The 18,443-nt window shown below is 40.7% G+C and overlaps 1 protein-coding gene and 1 pseudogene across 3 annotated transcripts in view; one reads left to right on the forward strand and one right to left on the reverse strand.

Annotated features, from left to right (window-relative positions):
* Positions 1-18,443, reverse strand: part of ATP6V1H (ATPase H+ transporting V1 subunit H) — a 110,467-nt gene that overhangs the window by 85,107 nt on the left and 6,917 nt on the right. For 2 of the 3 annotated variants that reach the window (XM_042924203.1, XM_042924201.1), the window contains exons 3-7: positions 17,048-17,150; positions 10,687-10,776; positions 5,999-6,112; positions 5,216-5,320; positions 2,075-2,128 (exon numbers count right to left, since the gene is read on the reverse strand). In XM_042924203.1, the coding sequence (XP_042780137.1) occupies positions 2,075-2,128; positions 5,216-5,320; positions 5,999-6,112; positions 10,687-10,776; positions 17,048-17,150 (466 nt within the window). The remainder of the gene's footprint in view (positions 1-2,074; positions 2,129-5,215; positions 5,321-5,998; positions 6,113-10,686; positions 10,777-17,047; positions 17,151-18,443) is intronic. The other variant, XM_042924202.1, reaches the window with a different exon arrangement.
* Positions 7,520-8,342, forward strand: LOC122211246 (annotated as a pseudogene).

An 18,443-nucleotide genomic window follows, 5' to 3' on the forward strand; every position in this document is an offset into this window, starting at 1 on the left:
GTGTTTTATACTGACATCAAGTGGCAATATCATGTAATGCAATTTCCCAAACCTTTTCTATGCTCAAAACCTAAAGGGATTTTAAGATACACTACCCATATTTTTACAAGTCTGAGCAGGCTCTGCAACGTGGAGAATGCCCCCAGACCCAATTCCCCTTCCACTGCCTCAAAAGGAATTCCCTTGGCAAGCAATTCCTTTCTTCCTAATTTTGTCACTCATTAGCTGAATGACTTTGGGCAAGACGGTGCTGCCATTCCGTGCGGCCTCACTGTTCACATCTATACAGTGTGGCTTACGGTAAGACCTACATCCGAGAGGGAGCGTGAATATCAAAGAGATGTAAATGCCCAATGAGCAAAACAGTACTGAACACATAGTAAGAGCTCAATATACATTAGTTACCAACCCAGATTCCCCTATTAAAATGCAAGTAGCAGACGAAAGGTCAACACCTTATGCTCAACTTAGTAAAGTCTGCCTTCCAAGCGGATAGCCATCTGAAAAAGTAGGAACTTTCAGGAAGAGACAGCAAGTGTGCTCAAGTCTGAAGGGTATGAAAGGGAAAAAGGTCAAAATCAAAGGCCTTCTTCTCCTCACTCACAATTACCCGATGCTAATTCTGTTAGGGAGGGATGGAGAGGAGTCTACCAGGTAAACCACTTTGACTAATATGCTGCCAACTGAATTAATTAGTTCTTTTCCCCCAATACACTGGACAGAGAAGAACAAAATGAGAATGCCATGTCACCGGAGCTTGCAACTCATTGTGTAAGCTTTAATAAGTTACAAACACATTAACAAGCAAGTAAGTTTGTAAGATACGTGATTCTGAAAACACCTTTAAAAAAACTTACCAGTAAGTCTAACACATGAATTAAATAACTTTTCAAAAGTTCAAACTGGTAGAAATTCAAGTCATAAAGACTCTCAATTTAAACATGCGCTTATGGCAGAATATCTGGACTTCTAACCTAGCACCTGCTTACCCCACTCTGACCACAAGATTGCTCACCTCGTTCTGATTCCATTTCAGAAGGCTAACAGCTATTTTCTGGCCTAACATGCTACTTGTCAAATCCTTCAACCCATGCCCCAAGAGAAGCCCTGCTCTTGGCTTTGAAGATGGGTTCCGCTACCATCTACAGTCTCAGGGCACACAAACACATCCCATGCAGATTATGGGCGTATTGGTAATCAGTAGGAACATTAGATGGCTTCCACAGAGCTTCATTTAGGTACTATAGGCAGGTTGTAGACACTGTCCTCTAAAGATTTTTCCCAATTCCCCAGATATATTTCCAACAGATGAAGACAGACGCACCTCACCTACATTTCTAAGTTTCTTTGTCCCTTTGTCTCAACCGGCTCTACTCAGGCCGGCCCTTACTTGTCCAAACTCATTGCCTGTTCTCGAGCTATTCTGAGTACAACAAAGATAAGCTGTTCCCAAGTGGGGAAGATAATTCTAATCAAGAAGGAAACTTGGGGAGACGGGATTCATTTTAACCTCTAACCTTTTGGCTCTACAAAAATGTGGGGCGAGTTTGGCCAAAAAAAACAAGGGGGCGGGTGGGGGTTCTGGCCACCACGTAGCCCTACATAAAGCCTTGAGAAACACAGTGTAAGTAACGAGTTTCAAAGCCATCACTGAACTGTTTTCCACTGCTTGACATGCTGTTCACGTATCCGTTAGACAGATATTGGAGAGGTTATCAGACAACTGAAGCTTGACGTCAGCAACTTTACAATTATTCACTCCAGTTGTGGATCTGAATTCAGACTCTTGCTTTCATTCTCAGGTCTGAGATGAAGCGACCCGAAAAGAAGAGCAACAAGGAAGAACAAGTCTCCAGTCTCCCAAGAGACCATAAATATTTATAAATGGTGTGCGTGTGCCTATGTACACACACACATATGATTTTTACAATGCTACTACCCTAACCGGAGGCGATATCAAATCCACAGATGTACATTTGCGGAGCTAGAAAACATCGTTAAAATTTTAAATGACTCAAAATAACTTATGTTCATGGTGTTAGGAGGCCAGTGAATTAAGAAGGAATATACTTACATCACTTGAAGAGACTGTTCCTGTTTCAACAGCGACACCGCTACCACGCAGTTTCTATTATGAAATAAATAACTTATTACTTAGTTTTGTTTTTAATTTTTATCTGAATTTATCAGCTTATAAAAGGGAGCTAAGCAAATTTCATAATTCTTTTTCTTAACCCTACTTAATGGAATATCATCAGCTAATAAAAAGCATGGGGGCGACATGAAATACTCTAAATATTACACTCTCCCAGATAACTTAATAATTAAAAAAGGAACAATAATAAACTGAATACTAAGCTCCAGCTAAATTTCATTAAGTGAAGCTGGTGCAAATTTCCAAGTCTCAGGATTTACTTACTGAACTGATTTTCAGGTAAGATGATTGTCTTAAGCTGAACTACCTACACTCTTTTCTGTGGCAATGCTTTCAAAACAGGTGCCTAATTAATGGGAAGATACTACACAGAACTTAAAATTAGATTATCCACAGCAATGCTATTAAGTTTATAATGACAATCAGAAATTCACACGTTACATAATGTCTAAATGACTTACAGAAATGACTAAAGGAAAGGTAGAAAGTCAAAGGCTAAATGTGCAAGAGAAAAGTGGTAATGAATTTCTGAAAGGATATTTTTATTCAGTTTTATTCAAACTAATTTTATTTATTATGTACTAAATGCCAGGCATGAAGCCCTCCAATCTACATACGTTGCTTAAACTACCAAAAAAGAAAAAAGTTCCTAAATGTCACTATGAAGTCAACCAAAAACCCAAACTTGCAACTATTTTGGACTTTTGAAAATGTATTTCTATTAAAATTATGAAACTGTGGTCCTTTTTATGAGAGAGAAAACACTGACGATGGTAGAAAAGAAGAGACCTTCCAGATACAGTGCCATCACATGACATTTAAGCAAAGTAGCAAATAGAATCCCAAATAATCCTGTTTCATTCTTTAAACAAGAAGTCGGTAATTGGACCCTGATAGAAGGCTGTGGAAGAAGTGTCTGCCCGTGGCAAGAAAGACAATGCAGTTCAGATCCTAGCAGAAGGAGTGACCAGACTCTGAGAAGCAAAGCCAGACGGGGCCTGGCACTCTGAAGAGTCACCTCGTAGCAGGACGTGCAAAGCAGAAACGCGATACCATAACCAAAGAAAGCCAAAGACTAGGTGATAAAGAAGAATGAACCAGAAAGATAAAGAAAAGCATTCATCTAATACCAAGAAGCTTAGTTCTAATGAAAACTGTTCTAGACACTGAAATATTTTGCTTCCACTAGCGATGATAAGGATATTTCCTGGACGCAGTTATAACCGTAATCATTCCAGAAGCGACAAATCATCTGCGAGGCACGGTATAAATGTTATTCCTGCGAGGAAAAATCTAGCATGAAGCAACCCAAAATGTTAGTGGCAAACTGCAGTACACATTCTTCCTACCAATTTTCATTTTATGAATCCAGTTACAATAGAGCCTCACTATCATCACCATAAAGCTAACGCTAAAACAAATAAAGTTTGTTCAAAGGAAGGACTAATTTCAAAAAAGAAAAAAAAAAGGGAGGGGAGAGGGGAAGCTTAAGCGTTCGGATCCCAAATGCCATACGCTTAGAAATTTAAAATCTCATCCTTGCACACCTATTTTTCGTGTTCTAAGTGTGTTTTTTAAATACCTCACAAATTCAGTAAAATCTGCCAATCTGTGGCTCTTAGAAAAAATACTTTTAAAAGTTAAGCCAAAGAGACTTAAAATTTATGCTACTGATATAAAAAGTACTTAATCGTGTTCAAGACACTCCAAAATATCCCTGTCCAAATATAAAAGGCAATTAATTAGACTTCCCCAAAAAGGCAAACAACGATAAGACAAAAAATAAACCCAAGGAAAATGTCATCGTGTCTCTCTCTTATGCCTCAAATTAAAATCTATTAAAATGTCACCTGAAATCTGAATTACAACTTTCCAAAACTTTATTTCAAATAGACCTTTATTTCTAACACAGACAATACACTGCCAGTATTGCTTTCCTGGTCCCATTCTTCACGGGAGCCACCCCCACGCCAAAATCTCGTTCTCTTCTACCCTTTCTTCCCCACAGTACTCCTCCCCCACCCACCTTCGCTTCACCCCTCTTCTGCGAACCATTCCCAGTCTCCCTCTTATCACTGCTATCAGTCACTGAAGCCTAAAGGAAAGAACCACTGAGCCACCATAAGTGTCCTATCTTTTGCCTGTTCTAGGGAACCATGACGACAAAAACAGAAAACCTTTCATTTTTCCCGTCATTCAACCAGCAAGCTGTTTTCCTCCGTGGGGAAGTAGAGCTAGAAAGGTCTGAAAGCAACCAAGATGGCCACAAGCAGGCTTCACGTCTAACCTCAGGCCCAAATGTTCAATCCCACGATGATACGGTGCATCTGGGAAGGTGCCACAGTAACGGTTACCTCGCAGCTAGACCCGGCAGCTCCAGGCTTACCCGGGGGCGCCTGGCAGCCTTGTATGGACTCTTGGGCAAGACTAGAATAACTGGATTGACCCCTGATCTGCAACGGGTTGTCTGCAGTTTAAAAGTCCCTGGCGGCACCCGGCGCCATTCTGTTTATTGGTGTCACTGGACGACAGCTTGCCCTGACCCTGTGACCAGAAGGACATAAACGATCCCAGCTACAAACTAATGAAGGGCTCTCCCCAAATCCAAGATTTCCCGCACAAATCTCAGAGGTTTGGGGTCCCACGGCAGACGTGGGAGCTGCACCTGAAGTGTCTTAGCCTCGGGGCCTGCACCCCGTCTCCTGCTACACTGTTTCCTTCCACTTGCTGCAAGCCTTACATGAGTCCCCCCTCTGGAGCCGCGCAAGTCCTTTCCGGTCCCCCGCCTGTGTGATGCTGGTTAGCCCCCGGGAAGGAAGATCCTCCTCATCCACTGAAAAGCATGAATGGAAAACCCCAAGTGGCAGAAAAGACAGAAAAGTTTGAGCTGAAGGTGGTCAAAGAAAGAAAAAGTGAAGCATACTATCATACCTAAGAGTAGTTCAAAATGGCATTATTTTAATATAACGTTTTTTTTATTTACCATTTATACAATTACCATAAGAATCTGTATATGGGCGTCACATTCCTTTCAAAGATACTAGAAAAAGTATCTTTTACCTGTGAACTCAGCTGAGTTTTTATCCAATTGAAATAGTAATTTAAGTCACTGCCTTCCATCAGTTCTTTCCCCCAAGCTGCTAACTTTGCGATAATTCTTGCTGCCTGAAAAATAAGAAATGTACTTGAATGCCATGTTGATTCTAAAAATCACATCATATACCTTAAAAAGTAGGACTCTTATAACCATTCTGCTGCAAGATTTTTTTTTTAATACCCAACTCCTCCAAAATAAGTTTGTATTTCACTTGTGAAAATATATTTTGGGGGGCACCTCAGTGACTCAGTCAGTTGAGGGTCCAGCTCTTGATTTCAGATCAGGTCACGATCCCAGGGTCGTGGGATCAAGCCCCTCGTCACGCTCCGTGCTGAGCGTGGAGCCTGCTTAAGATATTAAAAAATAATAATAAAAAAAAATAAAGATATTCTCTCTCTCTCTCTCTCAAAAATAAACATTAAAAAAAACAACTAAACAAAATTTAATTTCTGTAGTAAAATGTGGTTAATCCTGTCACAATCAAAAGCTCTTTGCTCATGCAATTACCAAAGGCTTTCATGCTCATGAGCTCGACAAATACTCTATGAAACTTTAACTCTCTCAGAGCAACCCCATCTCCTCTGTCTTCCCGATACCCCCAGATTACTAAACATCAATGGAAACACTGCTTTGAAAAATTAACATCACAGCCGTTACTCCTCGGGGGAACTGGGAGGTTACTAAGTCATAAATAGCCCAAGAGTGTTTCTTCCCCAGATCAGAAATTTAATCAATTCAAAATTTACCATATGAACAGTAAAGAGATCCTGGCGGTTCAGCATGGGCAGAAAGTAGGACCAGGCGGTGTTCTTGCTGCGCTTAGCATAGTCAAAGAAAATGCTGACCCGCTGGTGATTTTCCTGAAACAAGAAAAGAAATGATATCACTCATCAGAATGCATCTATTGTGCACTGTTTCTCAACTTTTCGTTCTGGGTCCCAACAGTGTGTCTTCTTCTGCCAGTTGCTATTACGGGTCGGAGGTGGTGACAGGGCAGGCATAGATACTTCAAAATACCTTTAATTATCATGATTAGCTTTAAGTCAAGTGAGCCAAGCTAGCAGACCGCACCCATGCGGGGAAAAGCAATTTAAGTTACACTTCTGAGCCTGAACCTCTGACCTGCACTTCCCAATGTTGTCTCCACACCAATAAAATTGGGGTTCTCCTGACAATCACAACAGAAAAGCAGGGCGGATAAAGACAGCAAAACACAGCATGGAACACTAGGCAGATAGACAGGATCTGAGGAACAATTAATTCTTAGTTCAAATCATGCAAACGCTACCTCTCACCTAAGTTTTCTGTACGTTTCACTGGCTGAAATATACTTTCTGATTCACTAAATGAATATGGTTGCCAAGTAGCAATATTTGGTAAAATCACAAAAAAACAAACAATTTTCAGATCATTTAGTTCTTTTTAAACACATTGGTTTAAATTTTGGTCTGTGCTTACAGTTACCTACCTATTTGGGGAGCAGACTAATATCTCCTTAAGTAATGAGTCATCAGAGTTTGGAATAACAATTGCAAGGTATGATAATGATTTTATCAAGGGATTCAAAATTTGCAGAAGTCATCATTTACTCCATTAGTGGATTATTTCTCAAGTTAAAACAGTAATTATCATTGGCACACAAATAAACCAAGGACCCTACATACAGAAAGAAGAGACACTATTTTTTACATTTTAAGTAAGTTTAAAACCCATCTCCCTTGACTAGTCCTTTGTGGTTTCAATTCCTGCTTAAAAATGCATCTTCCATTCATCACTGTTCCAGGTACTCAAGTTACAAACCTTTAAGAGAATATGGGAAAAGCCCTTCTTCTCAAAGGCATTTAACAATTCCTGTTGATAGCTGAGCACAGAAAACAACGTCACCTTCAAAATTATGTGCCCAACACTAAACACATGAGGAAAAGCAAGCAATTCTGTCCGAAAGTATTCTACCCAGAAATATTAAAGAATGAAATGACTGGTTAAAAATAGGATAAAATTTATAATTACAGTATTTTTTAAACAGCACAAGAAATCAAACGATAGGGGTCATGTGCAAATTTCTCAAGGTTACTAAAATTGTACCAATAAAATCAATTTATAAAATATGCTTAATCAACAGCCGAGGATAATGTCAGCTACCTAAGTCTCATCCCTCCACATACACTTCATAAAAACAGGCCAACAAGGAGAAGAAATAAAACTATACATCTGAAGGTGTTCAACTTTAGATCCATCTTGACTGGCAAAAATGTGAAAGTCTGACTATGCCCTCTGTTGGCAAGGCTATAGAGACACAGGTGTTCTCGTACGTAGGTGGGACTGCAAAATGGAATTATACGGCAATATCTTAACAAAACTACGTATGTAGTTCTCTTCTACCCAGCAATCCTATTTCTAGCCATTTACCATGAAGTACATTCCTGACCATCTGAAAATACATTTGCACAAGGTTATTCTGGGCCTCATTATTTCTAATTACAAAACGTTGGAACCACTTTTCGTCCAACATCTTAGCGAGGGTGCTCCCCCCAGCTCTGTGATACCACCCAAGGACAATGAGAAGAAGAAGATACCATAAAGTTAGCCAAGAAAGACAAAGACCCAGTGAACAAATCTGAAGGCAAAGCCAAAAAGACGTGGTCCAAAGGCAAAGTTCGGGACATGCCCAATAACCTTGTCTCGTCTGACACATGACAGACCCCAAACAACTTCCCAACTATAAAGGTTATAAACCCTAGTTGTTACCTGAGACTGAAATTCGTGGTTCCCTGGCCAGGGAAGTCCTTCAAGGGCTCCTTATAAAGCACTTCTTAACTGGTTTCAAAACAGAGCCCAAGTAATTTACACCAGAAACACCAAAGTCAGAGATGTCCCAGCTGCTGGTGAAGATTCATGAGGTGGCCCAAACCAATGGACATTTTGAAAAGTAAAACTTCAGGGGCGCCTGAGTGGCTCAGTCAGTTGAGCATCTGATTCTCGCTTTTGGCTCAGATCACCATCCCAGGGATGTGGGATCAAGCTGTGTGTCGGGCTCCACACTGAGAGTGGAGTCTGCTTGGGATTATCTTTCTCTTCCTCTGCCCCCTCCCCTGCTCACTTGCTCTCTCTTTCTTAAAAAAATAAAAATGAAAAAAATAATAAAAACTTTATTAAACCAAAATAAATATGTATATGAGCCAACCTCAATGTCCATCACATCAGAGATTATTAAGTAAACCACGGTACATCCACTAAAAGAGTCCTTCGTTGCAGGGCACCTGGCTGGCCGTCAGCGTGTGACGCTTGGTCTTGGGGTTGGAAATTTGAGCCCCACACACGGGGTGTGGAGATTACTTAAAAATAAAATCTTAAAAGAAAAACAAAACAAAACAGTACTCTGTTGCTACCAAAAGACAATATGGGAAATATCTATGAACTGACATGGAATGATTTCTGGCATATTCTGTTAGGTGAGACGAGCAAAATACAAGAGATTATATTTACTACATGTTTTCTGTAAGAAAGAGACACAAATATGGGGCGCCTGGGTGGCTCAGTCATTAAGCGTCCGAATTCTGCTCAGGCCACGACCTTAACAGTTCCTGGGTTTGAGCCCCACGCGGGCTCTGTGCAGACAGCTCAGAGCCTGGAGCCTGCTTTGGATTCTGTGTCTCCCTCTCTCTCTCTGCCCCTCCGCTGCTCATGTTCTGTCTCTTGAAAATAAACATTTGAAAAAAAAAAAAAAGAAGAAAGAGAAGGGAAAAAAAAACGTATTACATGTATCTGACTATTTCTGCAAGGGGAGAAAAGAACCAGGAAGGATAAAACCAGAAATCTATGATACTGGTTACCTAACAAGAGATAGGTGGGAATGCAGGGATGGGGAGTTAGGGTTTGGTGACATTTCTCTGATTGTATCTTTTCTATATAGTTTTGACTTCTGGAAGCATGTTGGTGTTTTACATAATCAAAAATAATAAAAATCAACAAGAATGAGAAAAAGATAAGTAGAATACCCAAAAACACAAGTGAATCTAACTGTATTTCAAGAAAAATAATATAACTATTCTGAATACAATACTCTGACTACATATTCTCAGCTTAAAGAAAAAGTACTGCAAACAAATACTGAACTCTAGTTAAAGGGCTCATTTTTCACAGTTGTATGGGTCAGCAATTCTGAAACTCCTTTCCTTGTGCTATAGGGCGGAACAGACAAGTAAATACACAAAGAATAAGAGGAGCTCACGATCTCACTGTCACAGAAGAGAGTTACGAACGTGGGAAGGGCAGACTCGAATGAACTCTGGTGTTGAGCTGAAATCAAACTGGAGAGAGTGTGAACTCCTGGTTTCTAATTTACAGATATATGTATAAAAAATGAGGATATCTGTGTGTGCACGCATGTGTGTGTTGTATATACGTATACACATATAAATAAAAGCAAAGCCTGCATGCCAACTCAAGCCTGCTCATTCTAGGTGCAATCCTATCCTGTAAGCAGGATAACCAAGGCACACCACATCATTCCCCATTTTTCTTAACTTTATGGAAGAAAAAAGCACTGAGAGAGACCGAAGTCATTCTCAGACAGGCCTGCATCAGCCCAGGCTGGACACTGACCCTTACCCACATTATAAAATCACTACATTCCTATAAACGAGGGCTCTAGGTAGACAGCACCATTCTTCTTAACTTGTGTACCTTCACTAACAATTCGTACAGCGCCTGGTACATAGCAGGCCATCAGTAAGTGTTTCTTTGTAAACTGACAGAACAATGCTCCACACAAGCAACCACACTGGCACCGTTCCTCAAGTCCCGAAGAAGTGGTCAGGCACTGGATTTAGCGGCCCAGGTGGCCTTTCTCGAAAAGAACTGCTCTGTACACCAACAATTTCAATCTAGACTACACTCTGGTGGAACATACAAAACTATGAATAAGGGAGGCCCCTCTGTGTTCGGGGACAGTAAAACAGTAAATAGGAACTTTACACAACTGGAAAAGTCTCAGATGATAAGCAAAATGCTCTCCAAAGAGACAGGATCTTTGAGAGGAAGCACCTTGCCTACATTCAGCGCTGAACCCCTAGCGCTTGGCACTGGCCTGGAGGACGGCAGGGGCACCGAAATCTGCTGAATGGCTGAAAGAGAAGAAGCCACATCGCCTGGAAGGACACAGAGCACCCAGAGAGCCTCAAATGATTTACCCAATATCACTGGTGTTGAACAAAGAACTCCGAGGTATTATGAAAAAAATACAAATTAATTACTGGACATCCTGAAAAACAACAAAAAGAGCCTGTGTGGAGGCATTCCCATCTTTAACACTACTAGCAATTCCAACTCAGAAGAAATCCATGGTATAAGTGAAACCGTACAAAAATGTTGTTACCGCGCAGGATATAAAACAACAAAGTCACCAAATGGATTAAACAAAGAATATACCTACCTGCAGCATATCATCCACCATAGTTAGTATATACTGAACTGTCTGTTCTTTGGAGATGTGAGTCATCAAATTTATAAATGTTTTAGCACACTGGAAAAAAAATGAAAGTAATGTGAACTCTCATTTTCAACTACAAACACAGCATTTTAATGGAATTTCAGTAAAATAGTTCTCTTGCACAAACTATAACACAAATGCTATTAACTAAAAGATTTCAATTATAGAAAATGTACATGTTTTACGAATATTGTGATGAAGTAGGGGAGGAACATACTATGACTTGCATCAGAGTTGTGATCATTTTTAGGGATACATTTCCAAACGTTTACTACTTTTAAATAGACCTAGCAACGATAACTCTTGATTGCCCATGATAACATAAACATGAAGCTATGAAGACAACCAAAAATTATCATTGATTTTGGCTTTTATTTTTGTTTTGTTTTTGCATTTACTGGGAAGCAGAAGACTCCAGCGACAAGAGTACTAGGGATTAGAATCAGAAGGCTATGACCTGTCCCCATCCTACATCTTACCAACTGTGTGACAATCTCTGGAATTCAACAAAAAACGTAGCCATCAGTATGTCTCCTCACAGATTTCCCAGGATTGTTGTGAGAATCGGGCTGAGTTGTGTATAAGCTCCTTCAGTCATCAGTAGCCCCCCCACCCAATATCAGAAAATCTGAGGGACAGCAGAATTGCATCATATTCTAGTAAGAATACAAAGTGGAAAATTTTTTCTAAAAAAAAAAAAAAAAAACAAAAACAAAACAGTTAAGCAACTTTAAAAATAATACTTACTTTGAAACTTAATTGCCCTTCTAGGAATCTATTCTAAAAAATGTTTCGGAAATGCAGACAAAGTCTGAAATAGAATTTGAAACCACAATTATGGGAGCCTGGGTGCCTCAGTCGGTTAAGCATCTGACTGGCTCAGGTCATGATCTCACAGTTCCTGAGTTCTAGTCCTGAATCAGATAAGCTCAAGCCCCACTTTGGATGAGCCCTGCTTCTCTCTCTGTCTCTCTGTCTCTGTCTCTCTCTCTCTCTCTCCCCCCCTCACTCACTTGCACCCCCTCTTTCAAAAAATAAAAATAAACTAAAAATAAAGCCACAATTGTAAGAATACTAGCTGGGGTTGAAAAAAAATAGAAGACACCAGAGAATCCCTTTCTACAGAGGAAAGAACTAAAATCTAGTCAGGCTAAAATTAAAAATGCTATAACAGAGATGCATCTCGAATGGATGCCATGACGGCGAGGATGGACAAGGCAGATCAGCAGATGAGTAATACAGAAGACAAAATTATGGAAAATAGTGAAGCTGAAGAGAGGAGGGATACAGAGGCCAAAGATCACGATACAAGACTTAGAGAACTCAGTGACTTATTAAAGAGGAATAACATTTGTATCATAGAAGTCTCAGAAGATGAAGACAGAGAAAAAGGGGCAGAATGTTTACGTGAGCAAAACTTCCCTAATCTGGGGAAGGACACAGACATCAAAATCCAAGAAGCACAGAGAACTCCCAATTAAATTCAACAAGTAGACCATAGCCAAGACATATCAAATCCACAAAATACACAGAATCCTCAATGCAGCAAGGGAAAAAAAGTCCTTAACCTACAGGGAAGACAGATCAGGTTTGCAGCAAACCTGTCCACAGAAGCGTGGTCAGAAAAGAGTGGCAGGATATATTCAACGTGCTGAATGGGAAAACCATGCAGCCAAGAATCCTTTACCCAGCGAGGCTGTCATTCAGAATAGAAGGAGAAATAAAGAGTTTCTCAGCCAAAGAAAAACTAAAGAAGTCTGTGACCACTAAACCAGCCCTGCAAGAAATTCTAAGGGGGACTCTTTGAATAGAGAAAAAACAAAACAAAACAAAACAGACCAAAAGCAACAAAGACTAGAAATGAACAGAGAACATCATCAAAAAACACCAACTCTACAGGCAACACAATGGCTCTAAGTTCATATTTTTCAATAATTACTCTGAATTTTAATAAACTAACTGCTCCAATCAAAACACATATGGTATCAGAATGGGTTAAAAAAAAAAACAAAAAAAAAAAAACCCTCTATATGCTGCCTACAAGACACTCATTTTAGACCTAAAGACTCCTACAGATTGAAAGTAAAGGGACAGAGAACCATCCATCATGCTAATGGACATCAAAGGAAAGCCGGATTAGCCATACTTGTATCAGACAAACTAAACTTCAAAATAAAGACTGGAACAAGAGATGAAGAAGGGCGTTATATCATAATTAAGGGGTCTATCCATCAAGAAGATCAAACAATTGTAAATATTTTTTGCCCCCCAACTTGAGAGCACCCAAATATACAAATCAATTAATCACAAACATAAACAAACTCATTATTAATAATACAATAATACTAGGGGACTTTAACACCCTGCTTGCAGCAATGGGCAGATCATCTAAGCAGAAAAACCGACAAGGAAACAATGGCTTTGAATGACACACTGGACCGGATGGACTTAACAGGTATATTCAAAACATTTCATCCTATAGCAACAGAATACACATTCTTCCCAAGTACATACGGAACATTCTTTTTTTTTTTTTTTAATTTTAAAAAAATATTTATTTATCTTTGAGAGGGAGACAGAGCATGAGCGAGGGAGAAACAAAGACAGAGGGAAACACAGAATCTGAAGCAGGCTCCAGGCTCTGAGCTGTCATCACAGAGCCTGATGCAGGGCTCAAACTCATGAACCATGAGATCATGACCCAAGCTGAAGTCATACACTTAACCAACTGAGCCACCCAGGCACTCCTGGAACATTCTTGAGAATAGATCACATACTGGGTCACAAATCAGCCCTCAGCAGCACAAAAAGATTGAGCTCATACCATCCATATTTTCAGACCACAACACTATGTAACTTGAAATCAACCACAAGAAAAAATTTGGAAAGCCCTCAAATAGATGGAGGTTAAAGACATCCTACTAAAAAATGAATGGGTTAACCAGCAAATTAACGAAGAAATTAAAATATACATGGAAGCCAATGGAAATGAAAACAACACTCCAAACCCTTTGGAATGCAGCAAAGGCGGTCCTCAGAGGAAAGTATACTGCAATTCAGGCCTATCTCAGGAAGCAGAATACACAACCTAACCTTACACCTAAAGGAGCCAGAAAAGGAACAGCAAATAAAGCTTAAAACCAGCAGAAGAAGGGTAATTTATAAGGATCAGAGTAGAAACAAATGATATAGAAACAAAAATAAAACCAGTACAAAAGATCAAGGAAACTAAGAGCTAGTTCCTTGAAAGAATAAACAAAATTGATAAACCCCTAGCCAGACTTATCAAGAAAAAAAGACCCCAAATGGATAAAATCATGAGATCAAAGAGGAGACATCACAAACACCACCACAGAAATACAAACAATTCTAAGACAATACTATGAAAAATTATGTGCCAACAAACTAGGCAATCTGGAAGAAATGGACAAATTCCTAGAAACTCACAAACTACCAAAACTGAAACAGAAAGAAATAGAAAGTTTGAACAGACCCATAACCAGCAAGAAATTGAATCAGTAACTAAAAATCTCCCAACAAGCAAGATTCCTGCCTGGGCCAGATGGCTTTCCAGGGGAATTCAATCAGACATTTAAAGGAGAGTTAATACTTATTTTTCTCAAACCACTCCAAAAAACAAATAGAAGGAAAACTTCAAACCCATTCTATGAAGCCAGCATTACCTTGATTCCAAAACCAGACAAAGACCGCACTAAAAAGGAGAATTATAGGCCAATATCCCTGATGATCCCATTTACAACTGCACCAAAAATAATAAGATATGTAGGAATAAACCTAACTAAAGGGGTGAAAAATCCATACTCTGAAAACTATAGAAGACTTCTGAAAGATATTGAAAAGGACACAAAGACATGGAGAAGCATTCCATATGCTCATGGATTGGAAAAACAAATATTGTTAAAATGTCTATCCTACCCAAAGCAATTTACACATTTAAATGTAATCCCTATTAAAATATGACCGGCATTCTTCGCAGAGCTAGAACAATCAATCATAAAATTTGTATGGAACTACAAAAGACCCCGAGTAGCCAAAGCAATCCTGAAGAAGAAAAACAAAACTGGAGGCATCACAATTCTGGATTTCAAGCTACATTAGATAGCTGTTGTCACCAGGACAGTATGGTACCGGCACAAAAACAGACACGCAGATCAACAGAACAGAATAGAAAACCCAGGAATGGACCCACAACTATGCGGTCAATTCATCTTTGACAAAATGAGAAAAAGAATATCCAATGGAAAGAAGACAGTCTCTTCAACAAATGGTGTTGGGCAAACTGGCCAGCATCATGGAGAATGAACCTGGACCATTTGCTTATACCATACAGAAAAAGAAATTCAGAATGGATGCAAGACCTAAATGTGAGACAGGAAACCATCAAAATCCTAGAAAACAGGCAGCAACCTCTTTGACCTCAGCCACAGCAACTTCTTACTAGACACATCACCAAAGGCAAGGAAAACAAAAGCAAACACGAACTGTTAAGACTTCATCAAGATAAAAAACGCTGCACAGCAAAGGAAACAATCAGCAAAACTAAAAGGCAACTGACAGAATGGGAGAAGACATTTGCAAATGACATATCAGATAAAGGGTTAGTATCCAGTATCTATCCACTTATCAAACTCAACACCCAAAAAACAAACAACCCAGTCAAGAAATGGGCAGAAGACGTGAACACTTTTCCAAAGACAGCCAGGTGGCCAACAGACACATGAAAAGATGCTCCACATCACTCATCATCAGGGAAATACAAATCAAAACACAATGAGACACCACCTCAGGGCACAGAGCCTGCTTGGGATTCTCTCTCTCTGCCCCTCCCCCACTCACACGCGCAGTGTGTGTGTGTGTGTGTGTGTGTGTGTGTGTGTGTGCGCGCGCGCGCGCGCTCTCTCTCTCTCTCACAATAAACTTTAAAAAAAAGAAAAAGAGGGGCACCTGGGTGGCTCAGTCGGTTAAGCGGCCGACTTCGGCTCAGGTCATGATCTCGCAATCTGTGAGTTTGAGCCCCGCGTCGGGCTCTGTGCTGACAGCTCGGAGCCTGGAGCCTGTTTCAGATTCTGTGTCTCCCTCTCTCTGACCCTCCCCCGTTCATGCTCTGTCTCTCTCTGTCTCAAAAATAAATAAACATTAAAAAAAAATTTTTTTTAAAAGAAAAAGAAACTAAAAATAGAATTACCCTATGATCCAACAATTGCACTATTAGGTATTTACCCAAAGGATACGAAACACAGATTCAAAGGGGTACATGAACCCTAATGTTTACAGCAGCACTACTGACAACAGCCAAATTATGGAGACGGCCCTAATGTCCATCCACTGATGAATGGATAAGGAAGATGTGATATATATACACAATGGAATATTACTCAGCCATCAAAAAAGAAGGAAATCTTGCCATTTGCAATGATATGGATGGACCTAGAATGTATTATGCTGAATGAAATAAGTCAATCAAAGAAAGACAAATACCATAGGATTTCAGTCATATGTGAAATTAATGAACACATGGGAAAAAGGGAAAAAAAGAGAAGAGGGCGGAAAACAAACCACAAGAGACTGTTAACAATAGAGACTTGAGGGTTAACGGTGGGAGGTGGGTAGGAAATGGGCCAGATGGGTATTAAAATTTTTTTTTTAATGTTTATTTATTTTTGAGACAGAGAGAGAGCATGAATGGGGGAGGGTCAGAGAGAGAGGGAGACACGGAATCCGAAGCGGGCTCCAGGCTCTGAGCTGTCAGCACAGAGCCCGATGCGGGGCTCGAACTCACGGATCATGAGATCATGACCTGAGCTGAAGTCGGACGCTTAACCAAAGGAGCCACCCAGGCGCCCCGGGTGATGGGTATTAAAAAGGGCACTCGTTGGGATGAGCACTGGGTGTTGTATGTAAGTGATGAATCACTGAATTCTACTCCTGAAGCCAATATTGCACTGTATGTTAACTAAATTTAAAGAAAAATTAAGAAGAAAAACCCTATGTGTGGAACCATAAGGAAAGTGCCATGAAAAACATGTAAAAAAGGGTGGAGGAATAAACTGAATAAACACACCCGACATAACATTTTCCCAAAATGAACAAACAAAACTGGAAAGTATTTAAATGTCTTCCAAAAAAGAGGATTTGGAAAGTATTTAAACGTCTTCCGATAAAAAAGGATTTTTAGATAAATCATGACGCACACCTACAAGGAAATATCACCAAGTCATTAAAATTTTGTTCTCGAATTTTCAGTGACACAGGAAGGTGTTCGTAATATGTTCATATCCGTCACCTGACTGCCTTCAGTTTGGAGCACCTCTTGCTTCTCTTCAAGACTTCTTTTCATCTCAAACCTTTGAATGAATTCACAGTCTTCAGCAGAAATCATCTGCCCCCTAGGAAGTAAGAGGAAGTTGGTTTTTTTCAATAAGAGTTGAGCTGCCACTGCGACGAAGGGACACAGGAATTCCCCATCTTTCTCCTCTCTCCTCGGTGGTTAACCACCGGGGTGGGCGCACAGGCCCCCGCATCACACAGACCCGGGTGCAAGCTTAGCTCCACCAGGTATGGAACACGCAACCTCTCTGGACCTGAGTGAATTCACTTGCGAAATGGAAACAACGTCCACATTGCCAGTAGGGGTTGATCTGAGGATGAAATTAAATAACCCACATAAGGTGGTTAGAGCGGCGCCTGGCCGTCCGAAGTCTCACCCCACCCCCCTCCCAGCCACACAATTCACTCGGCTGTCCACTCCATCAGGACCGAAGCCACTTTACACGAACTTCTACGATCACTGCCTCCGGCCTTTCCTCATGTTCCCTCCAGACTCGGAAAAACGAGCTCCTCCCCCCTCTCAAAAACTAACCTCTCCCTCCTGACACGCTGTCCTAACAGCAATCACCCCACACTACCCGGTTTTCCTCCCACTTCTTTCAGGGGTTCCTTCCTCAGTGGCTCCTCGCAGCGCAAGACTTCTCTCCAAGCTCAGTCCTTGGAATCTTCCTTTTCTCTCCCAACTTCTTTCCTTCGGTGAGATTCCAATCAAGAGAGTCACACTGAGATACACTCAGTATCATCACCGCGGAGCCATCGTCACCTTCCCTTCCAACCCAGCCTCGCCACAGACACACTCGTCAACGACACAAACGTGCCACAGCAAACCGCCGTCTGACCCTTCCTTGTGAAAAGATCCGTCAGCAAACATCCTTGTTAGTGTGACACGGGGCACTTCGGGACACACGCCGACCTTGTCGGACCATCAGTCTGGTGGGGAAAGTGTGGAATTTGTGCCAGTCTGAGGAAGAGTTCCAACTGCACTTGTGAAACTTCGGCAGGTCGCCATCCCTCTGACCAATGTTCGCCACACCGATAAAATGGCCATTGTAATGGTACCTGCCCGAATCCACTGAGCGGTTATGAAAGCGAGAAGCACCACCTGACGTACGTAAGCGCGACAGAAATGCAAATTTAAAATTAAAAAAATGTAATACGCTTTGCCGTTCAAATAGCATCAATAGATGTCTTTCAACTGAGTGGTTTAAAAAACCGCCCTTCCCCACCCCCTGCCCCCGGGGGGATGTTGAGAGGCTACTGTTCCACAAAAGGCCAACCAAGGAACACTGAATTTGAGGCAGGTTTCACCATACGCACAGTTACAGAAATGGGAGTCCTTTTTCAGAAGTCTT

This window comes from Panthera leo, chromosome F2, assembly GCF_018350215.1.
Source record: "Panthera leo isolate Ple1 chromosome F2, P.leo_Ple1_pat1.1, whole genome shotgun sequence".
In the NCBI taxonomy this organism is placed as follows: Eukaryota; Metazoa; Chordata; class Mammalia; order Carnivora; family Felidae; genus Panthera; species Panthera leo.